General features: G+C 55.0%; 1 protein-coding gene across 4 annotated transcripts; it reads right to left on the reverse strand.

Annotated features, from left to right (window-relative positions):
- Positions 1-2,533: 2,533 nt before the first annotated feature.
- On the reverse strand, positions 2,534-15,688 carry SLC4A3 (solute carrier family 4 member 3). Of its 4 annotated transcripts, none has more exons than XM_084779672.1 (23): positions 15,672-15,688; positions 14,924-15,067; positions 14,444-14,609; positions 13,583-13,869; positions 13,377-13,492; positions 12,712-12,908; positions 11,062-11,210; positions 10,765-10,945; positions 10,282-10,417; positions 9,850-10,033; positions 9,396-9,495; positions 8,846-9,030; positions 8,168-8,393; positions 7,645-7,863; positions 7,153-7,301; positions 6,793-6,987; positions 6,363-6,581; positions 6,008-6,097; positions 5,408-5,574; positions 4,582-4,835; positions 4,122-4,291; positions 3,761-3,934; positions 2,534-2,787 (listed from the first exon to the last, which is right to left on the reverse strand). In XM_084779672.1, exons 2-23 carry the CDS (start codon positions 14,972-14,974, stop codon positions 2,710-2,712), a joined length of 3,693 nt encoding a protein of 1,230 aa, XP_084635798.1. In that variant the 5' UTR covers positions 14,975-15,067; positions 15,672-15,688; the 3' UTR covers positions 2,534-2,709. The 4 variants fall into 4 exon arrangements, with proteins under 4 accessions (XP_084635798.1, XP_084635797.1, XP_084635796.1 ...); XM_084779671.1 differs by lacking the exon at positions 15,672-15,688 and adding an exon at positions 15,451-15,596; XM_084779670.1 differs by lacking the exon at positions 15,672-15,688 and adding an exon at positions 15,224-15,354.
- Positions 15,689-20,669: the final 4,981 nt, after the last annotated feature.

Raw genomic sequence — 20,669 nt, forward strand, 5'->3', positions numbered from 1 at the left:
AGTATAGAATTTTTGAAAGGACTGATGTCACGATTGGAAGCCCCACCACCCCCCCCACCCCCCGCCGCCACTGCACCCTGACACTTTGCACATGCCTGCTCCCTAAGCCTTTCCCAAGCCAACACAGTCAACAGTGGAGGCTGCTTGTTTAAATACACCATGGCCTTTTACCCACCTCCCTCATCATCTGCTGGGAGAACTCCTCCCTTGAAGGGACATAAACAAAGTCTGCCCCCCTCCTTCCAAGGTCCCATCAACAAACTGAAGTAGGATCCCACAAAGTTCACTGCGGGGGGGGGGGGGGGGGAAGCCCCAGAGTTTATTGGTCACAGAGCAAGGGCAAGGGGCTGCCTACAGGAGTGTGGGTGACCTGTCCCAGAGCAACCACACTGAAAAGTCTTCACCCAGGATGGGTGGGTGGCTTCCCCATGGTCAAATAAGTGAAGCGCCCTCTGTAAACCTTTCCCAGCCTACACACTCTAGCTGCTTGAAGTCTAACACCTCCCAAGACCCTGAAGTCCTGCCCCTGGATTGCACTAAGCACAATCAAGGCAGAATTGCATACCAACGGCTTAGAGAAAAGGGGTGAGGCAAATGTCAATAGTGCACGGGCCTCTCCTGATAGTCACTTGCAAGCTGGCACTGCTCATCTGATCATGGCAGCTGTTTTGGTTTGGAGGAGCATACTCCAGAACACCTGTCTTGTAATGCCTGCCCCTCCCCACTCAAGCTGTGCTATAAGATTAGAGTGCCTCTCTATGCCTAAAATTAAAAAAAAAAAAAAAAAAAAAAAAAAGGCCCCAGGCCCTTGAGAGGATATGGCCAAAGGCCCAGCCAAAGAAAAGGTCAGGGGAGACATGGGGACTACCAAGGCTTTAGGACGATTTCCAGATGTCCTCAAATGACATTCACACTAAGTCACCCAGGCCCAGGCCCAGAGGTGACGCATCTTATCATCCTGTCTCTTACAGGATCAACCTGGTCTCCAGTCCTCTGCCTCATAGGACCCTTCCTGCTGGCTTTTGCGGTTGTTGGGAAAGCTCTGCCTTCTATCAGGCCCAGCTCAGGCCTGACCTCCTCAACTTCAGCCCGTCTCCCACAGCTCCAGTCCCTTCGTCCTATCCTTTCCAAATTAGCTGGCATGGCTGTCCAAAACTCCACTTTCATATTGTTCTCACCTTCTGACCTGAGGCTCAGGGCCTCCCCCTCCCCCACTTTATTGGACATCATCCTCACCTGCTAAAAACCCTGACTAGGACTCAGCTCCGGGCAGAACCCCTTCTCACTTGTTAGTAGGGGGCTCCTGGGAAAAGCAGGCTCCTTCCTGACGTATAGGAGTCCCCACAGCAGAGGCATCAGCCAGCTGCCAATACCCAGAAAGGCCCTGTCAGGCCAGGCTGCTGGTGAGGCCCTCCCCCTCTCTGTGTGTTCCGCACCAGCCTGGTCCCGGCGTTGCACCTGACAACTTTTGTTTTGATCCTTGACAGAGTCTTTGACATTCTACCTTGCCGTGGCACATCTAACGAGCCTGGCAAAGATCAGAGACGGAGGGTGAGTGGGCAGCTGGGATGAGTGCTTAAAATGTGATGATAGCCCGGTACTGCTGGCTCGGCTCTGCCTTAGAAACACAACAAACATCCCAACTGCTCTGTGTCCCCTGCCTTTAACGGTAGGCCTGAACACATTACAAGAAAGGTCAAATAGGAGGAGAGAGGGGTGCGAGGCCACCTCGAGAGAAAAAGTACCATATAAAGCTAAGGGGTCACTAAGCCTGGATGTTCGGAGCTGCAGACCTACATGAACCTCTCTTCCAGAACCCTCTAGAAACTGGGCCCGCTTAAATGAAGCCTGGGATCCGCCAGGTGGCAGCCTTTCCCCTGCTCAGCCGACAGAGCATGCAGAGAGCAAAAGCCACCACCAGAGGGCCACACAAGGCCGACGGCCGCCACCAAGGCAGCTGGTTACCTAGCAACTGTGACGCAATGGGTCCTGTTTCCACCCTCCTCAAGGCCTCCCAGGTTATTTCTGGCAAAACAGACTGTTGCACAAGGAGTGGCCTCAGGAATCCTAGAACCGCTTCCCTCTTAAGCCAGGAGAGTCTAAAACGGTACAGTGGGCCCCAAACCCCGCGCCATGCTGGCGTCTGGGGGGGTGTATGTGGGGGGGGGGGGTTGGGCCGCTACCCCTGTACTTTTTCCCTTCAGCTTTGTAGCACAAGTCACCCTGGTTTCCCCAGTGGCTAAAGGGAAGGAGGGCCTCCCTGTCCCCTCCTTTCTAATCCAGGGCTAGATTAATGGGCTGTGTCCCTTAGTAGACCTTGACCATCTTGCTCTTCAGCTTTCACTCAAGGGAGCTGAGGAGGGAACAGAAAGAGCCAGCTTGAACTTTTCATAGATTTGAACCTACCCCTCCCTCTCAAGACCTCTGTCCCTTGCTTCAAACCTCTTCCAGTGTGGATGACCCTGGTAACGTGTCAGGCAGGTAAAATGTGGCCTGGGAAGCCACAGGTGGCACCAAAAAAAAATGAGGCAGACACGAGGCAAGGAGTGTGTTATAATGACTTCAAAGCCGGTGCCGTCTGAGCTGGCCTGGCATGGGCAGTGACCCAAGCACATCCCTGGGTCCTGAGGAACGCCTGGCCCTGGTGCTGGTTTCCTAGGGTCTGTGAGTCACCAAGGTGGGGGTCTCTGAGGGGCACCATCTTGAGGGTCACACAGGCATGTGTAGCTCATTGTACTCGTCCTGCCCATCCTCGTCAAAGTTTGGTTCAGCATCTTCAGAGTCCAGCTGCAAAAGGGAGAAGCACAGGGTTGGGAAAGGCAGAGGGACAAACACACGTCCCCTTCTGTCCCTATAACCTCTTCTAAACACCTTCTCTCCCTCTCCAGGAACCCCAGCTCAAAATATCTCACTGGCCAAAACCTTCATTTCCGGAACACCCAAATCTTACCAATAATACAATAGCAACTATGACATCAGATGCTCATCCCTAGGATCATGGCACCTCTGTACCCTATATCTGATCACGAAAGGATTGCAAAAATGGAACAGTGAGATGACTCAGCAGATAAAGGTGCTTGCCAGCAAGCCTGGTGACCCAAGGTCAATCCCCAGGACACACAGGAAAGACAGAACCATGTCCTGGAGGTTGCCCTCTGACCTCAACACATACACTTAAAGTATATATTAAAAAATTAAAGAATAGCATAAAGATGTCCTTTCCTACAGCTGACAGAAACTGGTGTCTGCGCTATGCTACCCATACGTAGCCACAACCAGATGCGTGTTCGGGTACAACCAGCAGAACAGTCCACAGTGGCCCTGCCTTGTTCTTTCGGGAGCCTCATATCAACAGCTACCTGAATTCATACTTAAATTTCCCAACAGTTCTTTGATAGAAGAATCTCCAAGTTGGTGCTGGAGAGATGGCTCAGTGGTTAAGAGTGCTGCCTGCTATCCCAAAGGTCCTGAGTTCAATTCCCAGCAACCACATGGTGGCTCATAACCATCTGTAATGTGATAGAGCGCCCTCTTCTGGCTTGCAGTAGTACATGCAAGCACAGCAGTGTATACATAATAATAAATAAATACATCTTTAGAAGAATCTCCAAGTAAAAACAGCGCCTCAGAGCATTCATAACACTCCCCCAGTTCCCACAAGCCAACCACAGGTAGTCTAGACTTCACAAACTGGAACCCAGGTATTTCATTCCGGTGCCTACCTGCCCTCATCCTACCACCCCAAGCCATGAGCCCTTACCGCCTGCAGCTCTCTGTCCTGGAAGAGCCGGGGCAAAAGGCAACGCCTCAGAGGCACCGTGAGCAACAGCAGGAAAGGGAAGGCCAGCGAGGCCGCCGTTGACTTGACCACCCAGAGCAGCGCGATGCAGCCCAGCTGGATGCAGGTGAACAGGTGCATCCGCCAGGTCTTCACCTGGGGAACAGGCTCGGTCTCGTTACACAGTGGCCATTCTGCCCACACCCACACCTTTGGGAACACGGCTCTCCAAATCCCAGTTAGCCTTGTCTTATGCGTCCCACTCATCCCTAGTTGAGGAGCCCCTCCAGACTCCCTCCATCAACTCCCGCGTGTCCCCCAACTCCTTGCGCTCGGGCCTGACCTTGGTCACGTAGGGTTGCTCAGGATGGTGCTTTGCTGGCATGAATATGAGCAGTAGACGCTGGGACAGTTGGATACCAGACAATGATGTGACCCCCATGTACAGGAAAATCCCAAAGAGCACAGCCAGTGGGATCCGGCGCAGCACAGCTCCCATGACAATAGACAGACCTGGAGGAGGTGACACAGATCTGCCTATTGCTGCCTGCTTGTCCCATCCAGACAAAAGGGCCTGGTAATGGACCGAGATTCATCTGACCAATCTGGGCCTCCCAAATAGAGATGGAGTGGGACAAAGGGAAAACAGGGAAGAGTTTCTAGAGTGTGGACTGACAAGTTGGAGACCTAAGAGAGGGCCACACATGGTGCACCTGCAGACTCAGGAGGGTCGAGCCCAGGACGATGAGGATTTCAAGCCACTGGGCCCAAGAAAGCAGGTTATGGGGAGACTGGGTGCTCACCCACAAGGCTGGCAATGAGCACCCCGGTGACCCGCTGCTCCCGCACCTCCTGGATCTGGGGCTTGTCACCAGGTGCAATGGCAGTACGCATTACGGTCAACGCGTTGACATGAGTGACAGAGCGGACGGTGGCAGCTGTGAGCCAGGGCAATCCGAATAACCCACAGAGGCCACCCAAAGAGCCAATCAAGAGCAGGTCAAGATGGAAGCCGGAACCCTTGAGAAGCCTCCGTGCCTTCTGGCTGACAATGAGCCTGTGGTGTGGAGAAGAAGGATGTAGCTAGCAGGCAGACCTGCAATGCACACAGCATTCACTCCAGGCTTGAGGGGAGGTGGGGGGAGCACTGTAGGCAACAGCTCTCCCTGGACCTGTCAGCTTCCTCTTTCACATTCCCAAATTAAAGCTCTCACCCTGCAGTGAATCTGAGCCAGATTCTCACACTGCGAACGTTTAAAGCACCACAAAGCGCAGATGCCAGATCATACCACGTTATTTTGGTTTAACCAAAATGAGAAACATGTGAACATCGCTGCATGAGAGAACACCCTGATGGAGCTCTGAGAACTGCCAAGTGCCGCCCTGCCAGGGGTGGTAGCGAGAGGCACCAGGTCAAACCATCACTTGCCTCTTCCGGCCTGTTGCTCTAGCTCCTGCACCGCCCCCCACGCCCCCCCCACCGCCTCCCCACCTCCTCACTCCTATCAGATCCCAATAATCCCCTCACAGCCTACCCACCAGGCCATCCCTTGACAGATAAGATATCCCTGCCTTAACCCTAAGGCCAAGCCGTTCCGCCACCTCCCCTCCCGTCTCCAGCCCTCTCACGCCGTGATCTGTGTCTCCATGAATATCAGGATGAGAACCAAGAGTGCAGGGACGGCAGCAGCCACCATCATCCACGGTGGGAAGGGGCGGGCGCTGCCCAAGGGTGGGATGAACCACGTGCGCTTATGCGGTGAAGTCACCGAGAGCCCTGTCGGCACCGTTAGCTTCTGTGTGGCAAGAGAGAAGACATGGGTCGGAGCCCGAGGCCACCCACGCGAGAGGTCTGTGTTGCTGCTCTTCCTATTACAGAGTGACCACAACTCTAGGGAGCTGCTGGGAATTCATTTTCATTCTCCAAAAAACACTACGCCAGGGGCCGGCAAGGGGGCCCAGGAATACCGTCCCCTCTAGTCCACAGCTATCGAGGGGGGGGACCTGCCATTCAGGAGACCTGGCACTCTGCGCGAGCTCACATCTTCCAAATTCCTCCCACTTGAGATCATAAAGAGTTGGGTAGACCCTGGGCTGAACCTCACAGCCACCCCTGGTGCAGCCCAAACCTCTTGCCGCTTGACCAGAAGAGCTGGGCTGCAACCCTGCTCCAGACCCTGGAGCGAGTTGGGGATTTGCACTGACCACAGGGGGGTGGGGCAAGCTCACCTGTGTGTAGGTATCTGTGATAGAGTAGTCCACCAGGACCATCACCAAGATGGAGATGGGAATGCCAAAATCCCCGATGATGCGTCGGGCCTGTCAAGGGCAGCCAGGTTGGAAGCAAGAGGCTGGGGTTAGGAGACATCCTCAACCCTTTCTGGGACCAAGCTGAGGTTAGGAGTACCCTAGAATGTCCCTCTAGGCGACTCCCCTGTGTGCCAGCCACAGATGGGAGGCACTCTTGTCCTGTTGGGGTGGGGGTGGGGCTTCTGGGCCAATAGATTGGGGGGGGCGGGGGGAAGGGAGATGTCTGAGGAGGTGAGTCTGGGAGGGACAACAGGAACCAAGAGAGATAGAGTACCTTGCCCCCCAGGAAGCGGCTATTCCTGAACTTGCGCAAGAAGAAGGCAATGAGGAAAGTCCCCAGCATGAGGATGAGGGATAGCAGAGCTGTGTTGGGCTGGTTCCTTGGGCCTGGTGGTCCCTCTGTGGCGGGCAGGGCACTACTATTTAGTTCTAAGCCAGTCTCCAGGGTCCCCTCGGGTGGGTAGAATGGCAGCAAAGGATGTTCTGTGAACACCTATGGTGTGTAGAGGAGAAGATGCCTCACTCTCCACAGGCACATGACAAACCCAGCCCTGATGTTCTTTAACCTCCACCTCCTGACACTGACACGCATGCACGCATGCACTAATGAAGCCCCTCTCCCCATACCTTGCTCTCAGCACGCCCCAGACCTCCTTAGGGCACCATCTCCACCCTATCCCTACCCACTCTGGACGCTACCACACCTTATAGAGCTTGTGAAAAGTCTCATAAATGAAAATTAGCGAGATGAGGAAAGCGAAGATCTCCTGGGTAAACGGCGAGATGTAGCGGACCAGGAAGCTGCCCTCTGCAGCCACGAGGGCCAGGACGAAGACCACCAGCCAGAGGCCCACCCACACTCGACCGGTGAGGTATTCCAGGTCCTGAGCTCGGCAGAACTAGAGAGAGTACATGTGGTTACCTACAGGTGGGCCATCGGCCCTGGAAGTAGTATCCTGTGGGATGAACAGGAGCAGATTCCAAGGAAATGGAGGGTGACAGAACAGGGGCTGACAAAGGACAGGAAGAAGGGACAATGCTTGGGGTAGCGGGGCAGGCTTCACCTTGAAGAAGGCTTCTTCGAAGACCAGCAGAGGCCCAGAGAAGCCCACCACGAGGAGCGGCTGGGCCCCCAGCAGCGAGAAGAGGACCCCAAGCACAGCCGTAGACACAATCAGCTCTGACACGCCCATTAGCCCTTCGGTCTTCTCTCCTGGGATGCAAAGGGCTCAGCAGGATGGTCATAGCCTTGCTTTCCCTGTCCTCTGTCCCCTTCCTCATCTACCTCCCCAGCAAGAGCATACAACACCTCCCAAATGACAGACAGGACCCCACCTACATTCTCAAGGGGACCACAGGGATCCTGCCCTTGTACCCCTGTATAATCCTGCCACGTTATAGCCCCCCTCAAAAGAGATCACTGGGGTCCTTTGACCCCTAAGGGAGTTGCAGCTTTCTTATTCCATTTGCCCCCTGCCCATCAGCCCCTTAAGTGACGCGAACTATGGAACCCTCCAGGTGGCATCTGACCCCCACAGTGACCCCGAGAGCCTCACCTAGCAGCCCCCCAAAGGTGATAGCAGGGCTGAGGGCTGCGAAGTAGATGAAGAGTACGGCGGCCACGCACTGGGAGTGCAGTGCGTCCCGCAGGTCACTGGGGTAGTGTGGGTACCGGCGTTTCACGTCTCGCACTAGCCCCCCAAACACTGAGCCTGTTCGTTGCAGGGGATCATCTTCAGAGGGTGCCTCGGAGCCCCCCATCTCCAGAGACAGTTCTGGGGAAGGGGGCAAGATGCTGATGGAACACAGGCCACTCCGTCCCGTCTGGAAGCCCCGGCCGCATCCCCCACAGCATCGGGGACAGGTATGGTAAGAGCACATAGGGCAAGCCGGGCGTGGTGGCGCACGCCTTTAATCCCAGCACTGGGGAGGCAGGGGCAGGCGGATCGCTGTGAGTTCGAGGCCAGCCTGGTCTACAAAGCGAGTCCAGGACAGCCAAGGCTACACAGAGAAACCCTGTCTCAAAAAAAAAAAGAGCACATAGGACTCAAGCGTAGCAGCAGTGGGCTGTGGGCTGACCTTTGCCAGGGGCCGCGTAGCCCCCCCGGGTGGTCATCTCCACTTTGGTCTGTTCCCGCTCCCGTCGCTTCCTCAGCAGCTCGCGCTGGAAGGCGGCCACAGAGCGTAGTAGGTCACGGCCCTCCACCTCCGATGGGGGGATCACGATGCTCCCATCCAAGAACTCACTGATGGCACCCAAAAGGTCCTGCCGGTCATCTGCCTGGTAGGCAGCCTCGTGAAACAGCTAAGGAGGAAGGAATGGATCTCAAGAGTGGGCCAAGAGAGAGCAGGAAGGAGACTTCAGAGAGGCGGTATTGGGTAGGGTGTAGAACATAGACAGCCATGTGCCCCAGGCCAGTCTAGGAGAGGATTCCAGAACATCTCTGACTTGAGCAGTGCCCAGATCCTAGAGGCTAATGAGAATCCCAAACATCACCCAACTAGGAGACCCTCCTATCTGAGGCCAGCCATGGTCTATACCATCAACCCTTCAGTCTACATCTCCAACTACACCCAAGACATTGAGCCTGAACCTCTACTTCTATATGCTTCCGCCTGTTCCATGCACAGCCCAGGTTTCCGTTTTCTAGCCTGGGCTAACAGCTCACTAACTCCACTCCAGAGACAAACAGGTAGGGAACAAGCAGGTCCCAGTTGGACAGGCCTAAAGAACCCATCCCAGGTTATAGGACCAACCTTGTCAGACATGAGGGTGGCGATGGAGCGGCCTAGCTCATGGTAGTCCGTGCTGGTCTGGCTGGGTCCCAGCATCACAAAGAGGAAGCGAACAGGCACAGGGACCTCAAGCACAGACTCCAAGAGGACAGCCTCACTGAGCCGCACAAAAGCTGCTGCCGGCTGCTCCAAGAAAGGCACACAGCCTGGAAGAAGACAAAAGCAGCGATGGATACACGGCAACAGTTGAGGCAGGTCCCGGGGCGGGAGGGAGCAGGGGGCTGGGATCTGGGTCCTTCTGTACAGTGGAGCAGCTGGGCACTGCCAAAGCAATCTCAGATCTAAAAGTACCCTGTTCACGTACATGTTTATATTCATATAGCAATTACCAAGGGGCGGGAATTAAGGGTATCGCACAAGGATTCTTTTCCTAATTCTTACGATGGTGCTACATTAAACCAGCAGCAGCCCAAGACGGCAGGAAACTGGGAATGAGGAAGAAAGGACTCAGAGGTCCAGGGGAACTGAGCTCGGTCAGCAAGCCCCGTCTCCTGCACCCAGCCCGTCTCACCCACAAGCACAACAGTGGCCTCAGCATCTTCAGGGATCTTCTCCAGCAGTTTCAGGCTTTTCCCCCGGTGACCGTCTCCCCCAGGCATGTGGAGGGGCTTCTGAGGATGCAAAACTGGAATAGGGCTGGGACCCAGCCTGGAGACCATGGCAGGCCCTCCCACCCCCTGCCCTAGGTCTGGCCCCTATTTCCTCTCTCTCTAGCCTCTTAGGAGGGTGCTGCACTCTCCTCTATGCCCTCCTCCACCTCAGCCTTATCAGCTGAATGGCTCCCATGGGTCAGGCACATCGCCACCCCAAAACTCTATATTGCCAGCATAGGGAGCCCTCATGTGCAACCACCCCCACAGACCCACAGCATGCTCAGCACGGTGCCAGGCATCCAACCTTCCCAATTTCAACTAATCTGGGCATCTTCTAAGTTTCCAAGGCCCAGGTCAGGCAAGGTCACTGACCTCCTTGGCATCAGGGTCATGTGGCCACAACGGGGCTGGCTCCCCTAGGTCGTCAGCCATGGTGGGTACCGCACCGTCAGGGCCATGACTAGGGGTTGGGTGGTGATTCCCCAAGACGGAGTTCACACTGGAGCTTGACGGGTTTCGAGGGAAAAAGCCACTATCCTTGTCGTCATTGGGATGGCTAAAGAGGATGAGTTAAATCGTAGAGGCTAATGAGACTGAGGTCACAGGCGGTAAGAAGTGAAGGACCACAGCCTCCAGCCCTTTTCCTTAATATGAGAGCTTTCTATTGGTTAAGGCTATAGGAAGATGGAAGGGTTGGATAACCAAGGGGTCACATTCGGTTCAAGCTGGAATCCCTCAGAGGAAACAAGGCTCCTGGGCTAGTTGAAGCAGGCAGAGGCCTTTTAAAACCCCAGCCCCTCACACCTGTGCTTCAGGAGCAGAGTCCTCAGAACACTAGCCCTGTCCTCAGGCCGGATCTGGTCAGATACAATCATAGTCTCCACCACAAGGTGAGCGATGCCTGGCAGGGTGGTCTGCTCCAGGTCCAGGAGAGCCGCTCCTAGGACACAGTAAGGGGAAAAGCCGTCCTGCCAGAGGGGAGAACCACCCCCAAAGAAAGCCTCACTCCCCAAGGGCAGGCAAATGTGCCAGGTGAGCTGGGTATCAATACACTACAGAAGATGCATATTTCACGGGCAGCCGGGGCAGCACAAGAGAGGTTGAGCGAGGGGAGTCATGGCTCAAGAGCGTAGACAGCTAGAACGTCTGTCCGTCATGCTCAGGTACAGTCCATAGCCTTGCCCCTCTAAATTCCCAGGATGGTCCCAGAACACTGGGTAGCCTGACACAGCTGGAGCTAGAGTGGGGAGAAGAGCCATTGGCTCGGGCCAGCCTGAGGAGTCCTACCCTGGGCAATGGTTCTCCTGAGCTCCAGCAGGCTACGGAAAGAGAGTGAGGCGACATGGGGCTTCCCCCAGCGCTCTGTCTCCTCCTCCACATCCTCCTCAAACTTGATCCAGCGCGCTGTCTCGCGCCAGTGCGGCTCCTGGCTCCGGTCCAGCATCAGTTCATTCAGCTCCACGAACACCTGCAGTAGGTATCAAGGTGAGGAGGGCCCAGAGGCTTGCCGGGGTTGGGGCCGTGCCAAGAAAGAAAACCTGGACACCCCCACCCCAAGAAGCCAGTACCCTCAGGGTACTATACCTCATGAGGCCTTCGGTCCAGCTTCTTTTTCTTCTTCTTCCTGCGCAGGATGGGAGCCAGGCCGCTGGGGCTGCCTCTCCCACCCTGGGTCCGGGATGGTTTCTTCACCAAGTGCCGCCGCACACCAGGGTTGTCCTCCAGCCGATGACCTGTGGACAAGGTGGACTTGGGCCCCAGGGGCTCATCTCTGGGAGGGGGGGGGTGAGAGCATGGCCCACATGCTCCAGGCCCCTGTTGTACCCACCAAGTCCACCTGGTTGTTGTCAAAAACCACATAACCCAGGTGGCTATTTCACAGATGTGGAGACAGGAGTCTCAGGAAGTCGAAAGACGGGTACAGAGCTACAGTGTACAACTGGCCGAGTCACAACAAAAGGCAGATCCCAATTTAAGTCTTCATCCCAACCCATACTCCCAAGTCCCTGCCACAACCACTGGTCCTCCCTGTGGGACCATGGATACAATGCCTATCTCTAGACACCTAACTCTCAACATTGCCATATCCACAACGCTTGACTCCCGGTCCCCACTGGTGTCCCATCCGGCTTATGAAGGGCTCCATCATCCTCCCTCCTGCCCTGCCCAGATGACCAGCTGGAGAAGGGCTGGCTGCCCAGTTACTCACAAGCAGCTACCCCTGCCAGGGGGCTCGGGTGGCCCCTCATGGGCTCCCACAGGCCATAGTCTTCAAAGTCCAGTACAAACATTTCCAAATCCTCTGAAGCCAGTAAGTCACCAGTGCTAGGGGCTGGATTCCTCCCAGGGCCCTGGTCTTCAGTGTCCCTGGGCTCAGGACTCAGAGTCCCATTGGGCTCCATGACCTTGTCCAGCAGGCTTGTCATTCCTCTGGTGACCAAGGCCTCGGCCCTCGCTTTTCCCCAGAGCCGTGGCTATCCCACGAGCTGGGAGCTCCTGCAGGAGCCGCTTTTGCTCACACAGAGCTGGACGTGGGAAGGTTTCCTGCTCCCACTTCTCCTTGTCCCCCAAGTCTGCTCCTGTTGTAATCAGCTCCCACCCTGGATCTGTAAACACACCCTCTCTTTGACGGCCCCCCCCCAATCCTGCTGCCACCGTTGCCATCGGATTGTTCCTGTCCCTGTCCTCAGGCCCTGGCAACTTTCCATGACGTATTGAGCTCAAAGCCCTAACTCCCCCCACCTCTGCCCCCGCCCACACCCTGTGAATCTTAGGAGGAGGAAGGCAGGGGGGGCAGGTGGGGGACCAGTGATGCCCCTAGCCTGGGCACAGAGCCCCGTGGGTGATGACAGGTGGCACCAAAGCCAGGCACTGATAAGATAGAAGGAATGTGCCGAGATCACAGCCAGGCCAGGCCAAGGGTGGTAGAAAGGAGTGAGGGCAGCTGAGGGCCTGCTTTGGGGAGAAGTGCGGCCTGGCAGTTCAGCTCAACCCTTAGCGTCCAGGCAGGTGGGTTACAGAGCATGGAAGTCTCAGGAAGGCTTTCCTCAAAGAACACGCGTGGCAGAGGGCAGCTTTATACAATAGGTGACAAGCAGAGCCCTCATGAGTGACACAAAGGGAAACAGCTCTGGCAGAGAGGTGCCTTAGTGGCTCTCTCTGCCACAGGGACACTCCAGAAAGGACTAGGTGGGGACACCCACTTCAGGGTCCCTACCATAGGGTCTCACTCACTTTTCATGTCATCCAGGTCGGCAGAACCCAGCATTTGGGCCTCCGCCTCATCAGTGGGTACCCGCTGCTCTGGCCCAGGGTTGCCCAGAGCACTGCCTGGGCACAATCGCTCCCGCAGGTCATAGCTGGCTGATGGACTCCAGGGCCGGCTCTTCTCTGTAGAGATACGGGAAGCCCGGGTCCTGGGACTGGGAGAGCTAAGGAAGCAACGTGACCCTTAAGGTTTGATGGAGGGAGGCCAAGGAGCTGGCTAAACTACTGGGCTCCTATGGCTTCCCTAGCCTCAAGAGCTAGTCTGAATACACAGGCCCAGCTTGCCCACTTGCTGGCTCATCTCTTCTGCTTGTGTCCCACCCTCTTCACCAACACCCCAGGCCTAGAGGACTCTTGACCTTTTGGCTCTACTCTCTCTTTTCTCCCCTCTTTGCTTCCCCACTCACCCACCCCCACCCCCCACCGTGCCACTCCCACTTGTAAACCACGGAGACAGACGGGGGGGGGGGGGGGGGGGGTTCTCCTCACTTTCTTTGCTGTCCGGGTCACACCTAGGGACACTATGCAGGGTTAGGGATGAGGTCAGTGTCAGGGATTTGGACCAACTGCTGCTCTGGTCTGCTCTGGGTTCTGCTCAGTGAGGGCTGGGTCCAGGGAGCTGGGACTAGTACCTGCCAGGGCGCTGGGGGCTCTGGTCAGAGTGCAGGCCCACGGCAGGCAGGGCCTTCGTACAGGCAGCCTTGTTAGAAAGGCCTGGGCTGTCATCCTCATCGCTTCCAATGGAGAACTGTGGGCACACACGGACAGTCATCGTTTCCTGAACCTTCTCTGTGCCACCCCTTGGCCAGCCAACCTTCCTTCAGTGAGCAGGCCCTACCTTTGCTTTCTGTGGGGGCCCTGAAGATGGAGGCTCCGCGTGCTCTGCCTCAGATTCTCCTTCTTCTTCTTCCTCTTCCTCCTCCTCCTCCTCCTCCTCTTCTGCTCCAGCTCCCCCCTCCTCCTGTATGGGGGGTGTCCCTTCTGAGGGGGGAGCAGAGGTTTTCTCCTTCTTCCTCTTCCTCCTGGTGTGCCGAGAAGAGGTGGGGGGCAGTCGCCGCAGCTTGTGGGGTGGAGGCAGGCGGGCTGAGAGCGGGTGATGGGTGTGGTGGGATGTGTGCCGGTGAACTGGGGGTGCAGGAGAGTCGGTTGAGACCCCCGAAGCAGAGTGGGGCTCCCCACCCCCACGGAGTGCACACCTGATTCTAGCTCAAGGTCTGAAACAAAGGCACCCTAGTCTTTGCTCTAGGACAAGGGCACCCCTCCCAACTACCGCGTCCATGCTCCTGTCATTGGTGAGGCCAGGTAGCGTGGGGACAAGAGTGACAGAGAGGGGATAGTCGAAAAGGGGACTAGGGAGATGTGCTACAGGAGTGAAAGAGAAGCTGAGGAAAGACACAACAGGGAACGTGGAAGAGCAGAACGTGAGGGAGGGGGGCACAGCGGATGATGAAGGTCAGTGTGGGAGGCCTCAGGCCCATCTTCCCCTACATCTCCCCTGGTCTGTAGCACAGCTCCCCTGACAGGTGAAGAGGTGATGATGGTAAGGGAGGCAGGATGACTTAACACGGCATGGTGGCTCAGCACAACGTCCAGCACAGGATGGTACTGAGTGATGAAGCCGGAGGTGAGCGCAGTAATGCTGGCGATGAAGGTGATGGTGGTGAAGGCTGTCGAACTAAGGGGTCCCCAGGCTACCCACACTCAAAGTCCCGCTCGCTGTAGCTGCGGCTAGGCTTCTCGGGGTCCCAGGCTGGGGTCTTGCTGATGAGGTCCCCAAACCTGCTCACAGCCAAGGTCTTGCCCAAGTCATCATCGTCCTCTTCTACATCTGGACCCAGAGGGGGTTCCTCCAAGGGCACCCGGACCTGCAGGCCAGATAGCCTCTCCTAAGGACCCTAGTTTATGAACACTCCCCATCCACCCCCAACTCCATTACTTCAACGGCCTTCCCAACACCTTCACCTTTGCCAGCATCAACAGCCCCAAAACACCCTCTGAGGGCTTCCCCCAGGCCTTGGAAGCACCAGCCACTAACGCGTGAAATACCAAAGACCCCCTGTTCCTCCACACCACCAGTACAGACAGGTACATGTCTGGATCTGGTGGTCCCAGGGTCATCCAGAGGACACCCCACCCATCCTGCTCCTCCTCCCACACCCCACCCCCACGCATCAGTCACCTGGGGTAGGGGGGAGGCGCCCCCGGGCGGAGGGATCACCCCATTAGCCATGGTAGAGCAGAAGACTTAGAAGTCTCTCAATCACTGTGGGACCCAAACCCCGGGTGAGAAGAAGGGGGCGCTGCGGAGACCTCTTGGGGAGCCCTGGCGGATGAGAGAGGGGTCAGGAATAGCGCTGGTGGGCCCCCTCCGGGGACCTTCATCCCCGTGCCCAGCCCGGGCTCCCTTCCGAGGCCCAACACAGTCCAGGTCAGCCCGATATCCCCACCCGGCCCCGGGCCCACGCTTTGCCTTAAGTACCTCCGGGCTCCGGAACCTGCGAGACCTGGGAGAGCCGCCGCGCCCCATGTCCCTCCCCGCTTGCTCCGGGGCGCGGCTGCCGGCTCCCGTCCGGCCTCTCGCCGCGCAGAGCCCGGCCCGGCGGACGCAGGCGCTGGAGCCCGCAGCCCACGGCTCCACCTCCTAGCGCTCCGCTCTGTGGGCCCGCCGCCCGGCCGCACAATAGGAGCGGACAAGCCCTGACTTACCCCGCCCGGGCCAGCGCGGACCCCACGCTCGGATCCCCGCAGGATCCCACCTGCCCGCAAGACCCCTTTCCAGGCGCCCCACGCATTGCGGGGGGGGGGGGAGGAGGGGCGGGTGCACGGCCCTAAATTCCCACAATCCCTCAAACACACTCCTCCACCTTGCTTTTAGCCACCCCTCCCTTTTTCTCAGGAGCCCTGGAGGAGACCCCCTTCGCACATACAAGCCTCTCCAGCCTAAACACGACATCACAGACCCCTGGAAGCCACTGCCATCAACACCTCAAGTCTCAGTTCAGCTGATGCCCTTCAAAGGCCTGGTTTCTGCTGGGCACCACCCAACATTTGACCTTGGCACATTATCTACCCATCTGTAGCCAGAGGCAGCTGAAACAGGGGCATTCCAATTGTGCCAACCACTCTAAAATCCTGTGGCTAAGCTTCCACGGTTCCTCTTCCCCCGCCCCCGCCGTCCCCGTCCGCCCATCCCTCCCTTCCTCAACCACCAAGGACCTATCTCACTTTCCAAGGTCAGAGAGATCTTTGGAAGGAGCACCTGGCCCCCAGAGTGTTCTCTGAGTCTCTGAAACTGGGCACCTAGCACAACCCATGCCCATAAAAGCCCTGAATAACAGCCAGCTTAAGCCATGCCCATACACCTTAGAGCAAACAGAAGGGGAAGAAACGGGGGAGGGGGGCCACGGAGGCGGGGGGGGCGGCGGGGGGGGGGGGGCGGGCGGGCGGCAGAGGCAGTGGTCGGAGGGTCAGTAGCAGGTGGGCTGTGCACGCTCCAGCAAGAGAAACAAATATCTCCTGGCTCAGCCAGGCAAGTGCAAAGGAGGGGAGAGGTGCGAGCGTGCACTTTACCCCTCCACCCCCAGCCCTACAGGATCCCATCCCCACCCAAGGAAAGCGTTTATACACACAGAGCCTTGGGAGTTGCAGAGGAAAAGCATGTGTCTGTTGGCTTCCCTCTACGTGCTTAGAGCCCCAAGCTGGGTAGACCCCTCTATGCTCCCTCCCTCAAATCAAGGGTCCTCTCTGTTTCTTTCCTATCATTGTGATAAAATACTCCAGCACGAGCAACTTAAAAGAGAAAGGGTTTGTTTCAGCTTGCTGTTCCAGGGCGCAGTCCTTCCTGCTTGGGAAGTCAAGGAGCTTGAAGCGGAGCTGCATCTGTATCTACTGGTCTACAGTTGGAAACCGAAATGGAAATGGATGGTTCACCTTTTCCCGTTTACACAGGTCAGAATGCCCTGGCCAGAGAAATGGTCCTGCCACGATTTAGATAAGTCTTCCAAGAGCCAGGCATGGTGGTGCAGGGCTTTAATCCCAGCACTTCAGAGGCTGAGGGAGGTAAGTGAATCTCTCCATGGGTTCAAGGCCAGCCTGCTCTACACACTTGAGTTCCAGGCCAGCCAGGGATACGTAATGAAACCCTGCCTCAAGAAAACCAAACAAACAAACAAAAAGCCTGGTTTTTTCATATCAATTAAGATAACGAAGAGAATCCCCCACAGGCATGGCCGGAGGTCCACCTCTGAGGCGATTATAGATGCCGTTAAGTTGGCAATTAACATTAACCATGATGGGGAACTATTATTCTCGCCCCGCCCCCACCCTGCTCCAGACAGGGTTTCTCTGTGTAGCTCTTGTCTGTCCTGGACTCACTTTGTAGACCAGGCAAGCCTGGTACCCCATAGAGGAAGAAGATTACCCACAAATTTGGGCATCCTTGGCAGACTGAAGGTGACAGTCTGCAACCCAACCATTTACTCCAGACTTCTATCATCCAGGTTTTTTGTTGTTGGTTTTTTTTTTTTTTGAGGGGGAGGTGAGAAAGTGAAACAAGATGTCAGCTGGATTTGCCTTCCAAAAGTCAAGCAGATGAGGCCCATGTGTTGGCCTCACAAACTTATATACAAAATCCCAACTCCCATGACCTCAGGATGAGCCCTTATTTGGAAATGAAGGCATTGCCATTGTCAAGGCCGTACCTGAGTGGCATGCACTCCTCTCTTGTCCGATATGGCATGTCCATAAAAAGGGAAGACTTGGAGACAGGCACACATAGAAAGAACACTGTGTGAAGACTGTCAGTATGCTGTCACCAGCCAAGGAAATTCCAGAAACCGGGAGGCCTGGAACAGGTCCTTCCTGAGCATCTTCAGAGAGAACTTGGCTCCGTGGACACTTGCTTTCAGACTTCTGTCCTCCAACTGAGGAACAAATGCGCTGTGGAGCAGTTCGCAGTCGTGCTTCTTCACTGCAGCCCCAGTGAGGCAACCCACTGTCCCCATCCCTCGTCGTGCTGAGCCAGCTAACTTGGCTTTAAGTCTTAATAGAGCCATCCCTAGTCGGGAACATTCTAGGAGGATCCCTTTCGTCTTCATTCTATCCTCTATCGTGGTGTTGGACCCTCCCCCACAGCCTGGAAAATCATCGGTGGCTTTTCTGTCAGGATAGCCTGAGAAGTCTTTTTGTCAACCTAGGAGCCCTAGGGTGCTGGGCTCTGTAACATACAACTTGTCTCTTAGAGATCCCACTCCAGAGTGGATGTTGAACATAAGATTATTCTCTCACCAGGAGGGAACACCCAACTGGTCCCTTGGAGACCCTTACCCCAGCCAGGGTCAGGAGAGGCAGTCTCAACTCCACAAGCATCCCCGTTTATCATCTACATCTCTGGGGTGATTAAGTAAAATCTCCCCCTTAGAAGGGTCTGTACCAACTCATGCTCACCTCTCATCCTGAGGCAGGGGGCGCAGGAGATACTGACATGCCTACCCCTTGTTTCCTACCATGACATTCTATTTGACATAATGTATTCTTTCATTATGCTTGCAGCCCTGCTAGCATCCTGCCTCCAGCATACCAGTACTTGTCAGTCCCCCACTGCGAGTTCTGATGGGGTCTTCATTACTGTGACAAGAACAGCCCATGCATGCACCACGGACGGCCACTTTGGTGTGTGCCGCCTACCAGCTCAGAGCCTGTAGATGCTTAAATGTTGACAGGAAAGGTGACAGCAAAGTCAGACAAAGCCAGTGACAGGCAGGTTCAAAACAACAGCTACCCCACACACCCTCCCTCATAATGCAGTCTGATTTGAACTTCTAACCTGCGTGCTGATGGCCCAGAATGGTTTCCTTGTACACGTAACACCACCAAAACCCATGCCCTCTGTCCAGGAAAGCAAGATCCATTTTGGCATTCAGACGTGAAAATACAAGTACACTCTTTTCACAGTTCCCCACAATTGAGCCAAGAGCTCATTCAGGTACATTTCTCTTACAGCCATTCTCTGGAATGGCTTGGTCTTGGCATCCAACATGTTAGAATCTAGAACAGTATAAAACATATTTATCAGGCCCAGCACTCAGGAGGTAGAGGCAGGCAGATCACTGTGAGTTCGAGGCCAGCCTGGTCTACAAAGAGAGTAGTCCAGGACAGCCAAGGCGACACAGAGAAACCCTGTCTCAAAAAACACCAACAAAAAGTGAAACATAACAAAAAACAAGCAAACAAACAAAAAGTCATGTTTGTCATCTATGGAAACCTAACTCTTTGAAACCTCTTCTCATGTTTTGTCATTTAAGTCCTCTCTTGTCAAGGTAGAAGTTAGAAAATGCATGTGTCTTGACTCCCTTGCAGCTAGGTTAAGACACTAACCTGTGTTCCAACAGTCAAACTCACTGGTACAAGTTCTGAATTCAAAAGTGAGAGATATGATCAGAGGACACCACCTCTAAGTAAGAGATGGAATGGAGTTAAGTGGTTCTTCTCAGGGTAGCAGTGCAGAGGCTTTGGTACCCAATGATGTCATTGTTTCTGCTTCAGAAACTGTCATGGTACCTGGTCATGATTCTTAGCTCTCTATTCCTCCCCAAAATACTATAAAATATTCACCCTTTTCTTTCTCCAGCTGAAAGTCACTGTTAACTGCAACTAGGCAAGCTGGCTGATACAATCAGAAAAAGGCTCTGAAACCAAGTCAAGGGCAGAGAGAGCATCGGGCTGCAGTGGCACCGACATCAGGGAACTGGCAGAAAATGTGAAGCTGTGGCCCTCAGTGCTTTCTCCTCTCTTGTGATAATTGCCTGCCTCATCATCCCCTACCTGTACCTTTGCCCTTTTTATTATACTGTATTTATTTATTTGGAGGGTGGGGAGCAGGACATGGTGCTTGAATAGTGATGAGAAAGCAAGCTGTAGGAGTTGGCTCGCTCTGTCTCTCTGTCTCTGTCTCTCTCTGTCTCTCTCTCTCCATCTCTCTGGATCTCTTGGCTTTTCTTTTTTTCTTTTTTTAAGATTTATTTATTTATTATTTATAGTCTTCTGCCTGCTTGTACACCTGCGTGCCAGAAGAGGGCACCAGATCACAGTATAGATGGTTATAAGCCATCATGTGGTTGCTGGGGATTGAACTCAGGACCTCTGGAAGAGCAGACAGTGCTCTTAACCGCTGAGCCATCTCTCCAGGCCCCTCACTTGGCTTTTCAAGACATTGTTTCTCTATAGGTAGCCCTGGATGTCCTGAAACTCACTCTATAGGCCAAGCTGGCCTTGAACTCACAGAGATTTGCCAGTCTCTGCCTCCTAAGTGCAGCAATTAAAGGCATGTGTCACAACCATAGGCGAGAGGGAATTTAGTTCTCTTCCTCCACTGTGTGGCTCCCAGGGACCCAGCTCAGATTGTCAGGCTCAGGGGCAAGCAGCTTCATCTGCTGAGCCATCTCGCTGGCCCCTAGACCTTACTCGTAAAAAGAAAAACATTAGATTCATTTCTGTGTATAAATGTTTTCCTTGTGTGTATTCACGAATACCATGTGCTTGCCTTTGGAGGTCAGGAAAAGGCACTGGGTCGCCTGGAACTGGACTTATAGATAGCTATGAGCCTGTGGGTACTGAGGACTAAACTCTGGTCACCTGAAAGAACCTGCTCCTAACTGCGGATCCATCTCTTCAGTGCCGCCGCCCCCCCCCCCCCGCCCTTATACATACACACATTCTTTACTCTTTCTAAAAAATAGTTTTATTTTTCATTTGAACCTTTTCATGCATCTTCGCCAGAAGCTGGGTTATCTCCACCCTTTGTGTTTCTGTTGTAAATTACTTGGACTCCCCACTTGACACACATCATTTACTAAGTAGCTCTCCGGCCAAGGAACCAGAGAGAATCAGCCTCTCAGGGCCACAGCTGGAGCAATAAGCTTATAGAT

The sequence above is a fragment of the Acomys minous genome (assembly GCF_964271855.1).
Source record: "Acomys minous genome assembly, chromosome: 4".
Classification (NCBI taxonomy): domain Eukaryota; kingdom Metazoa; phylum Chordata; class Mammalia; order Rodentia; family Muridae; genus Acomys; species Acomys minous.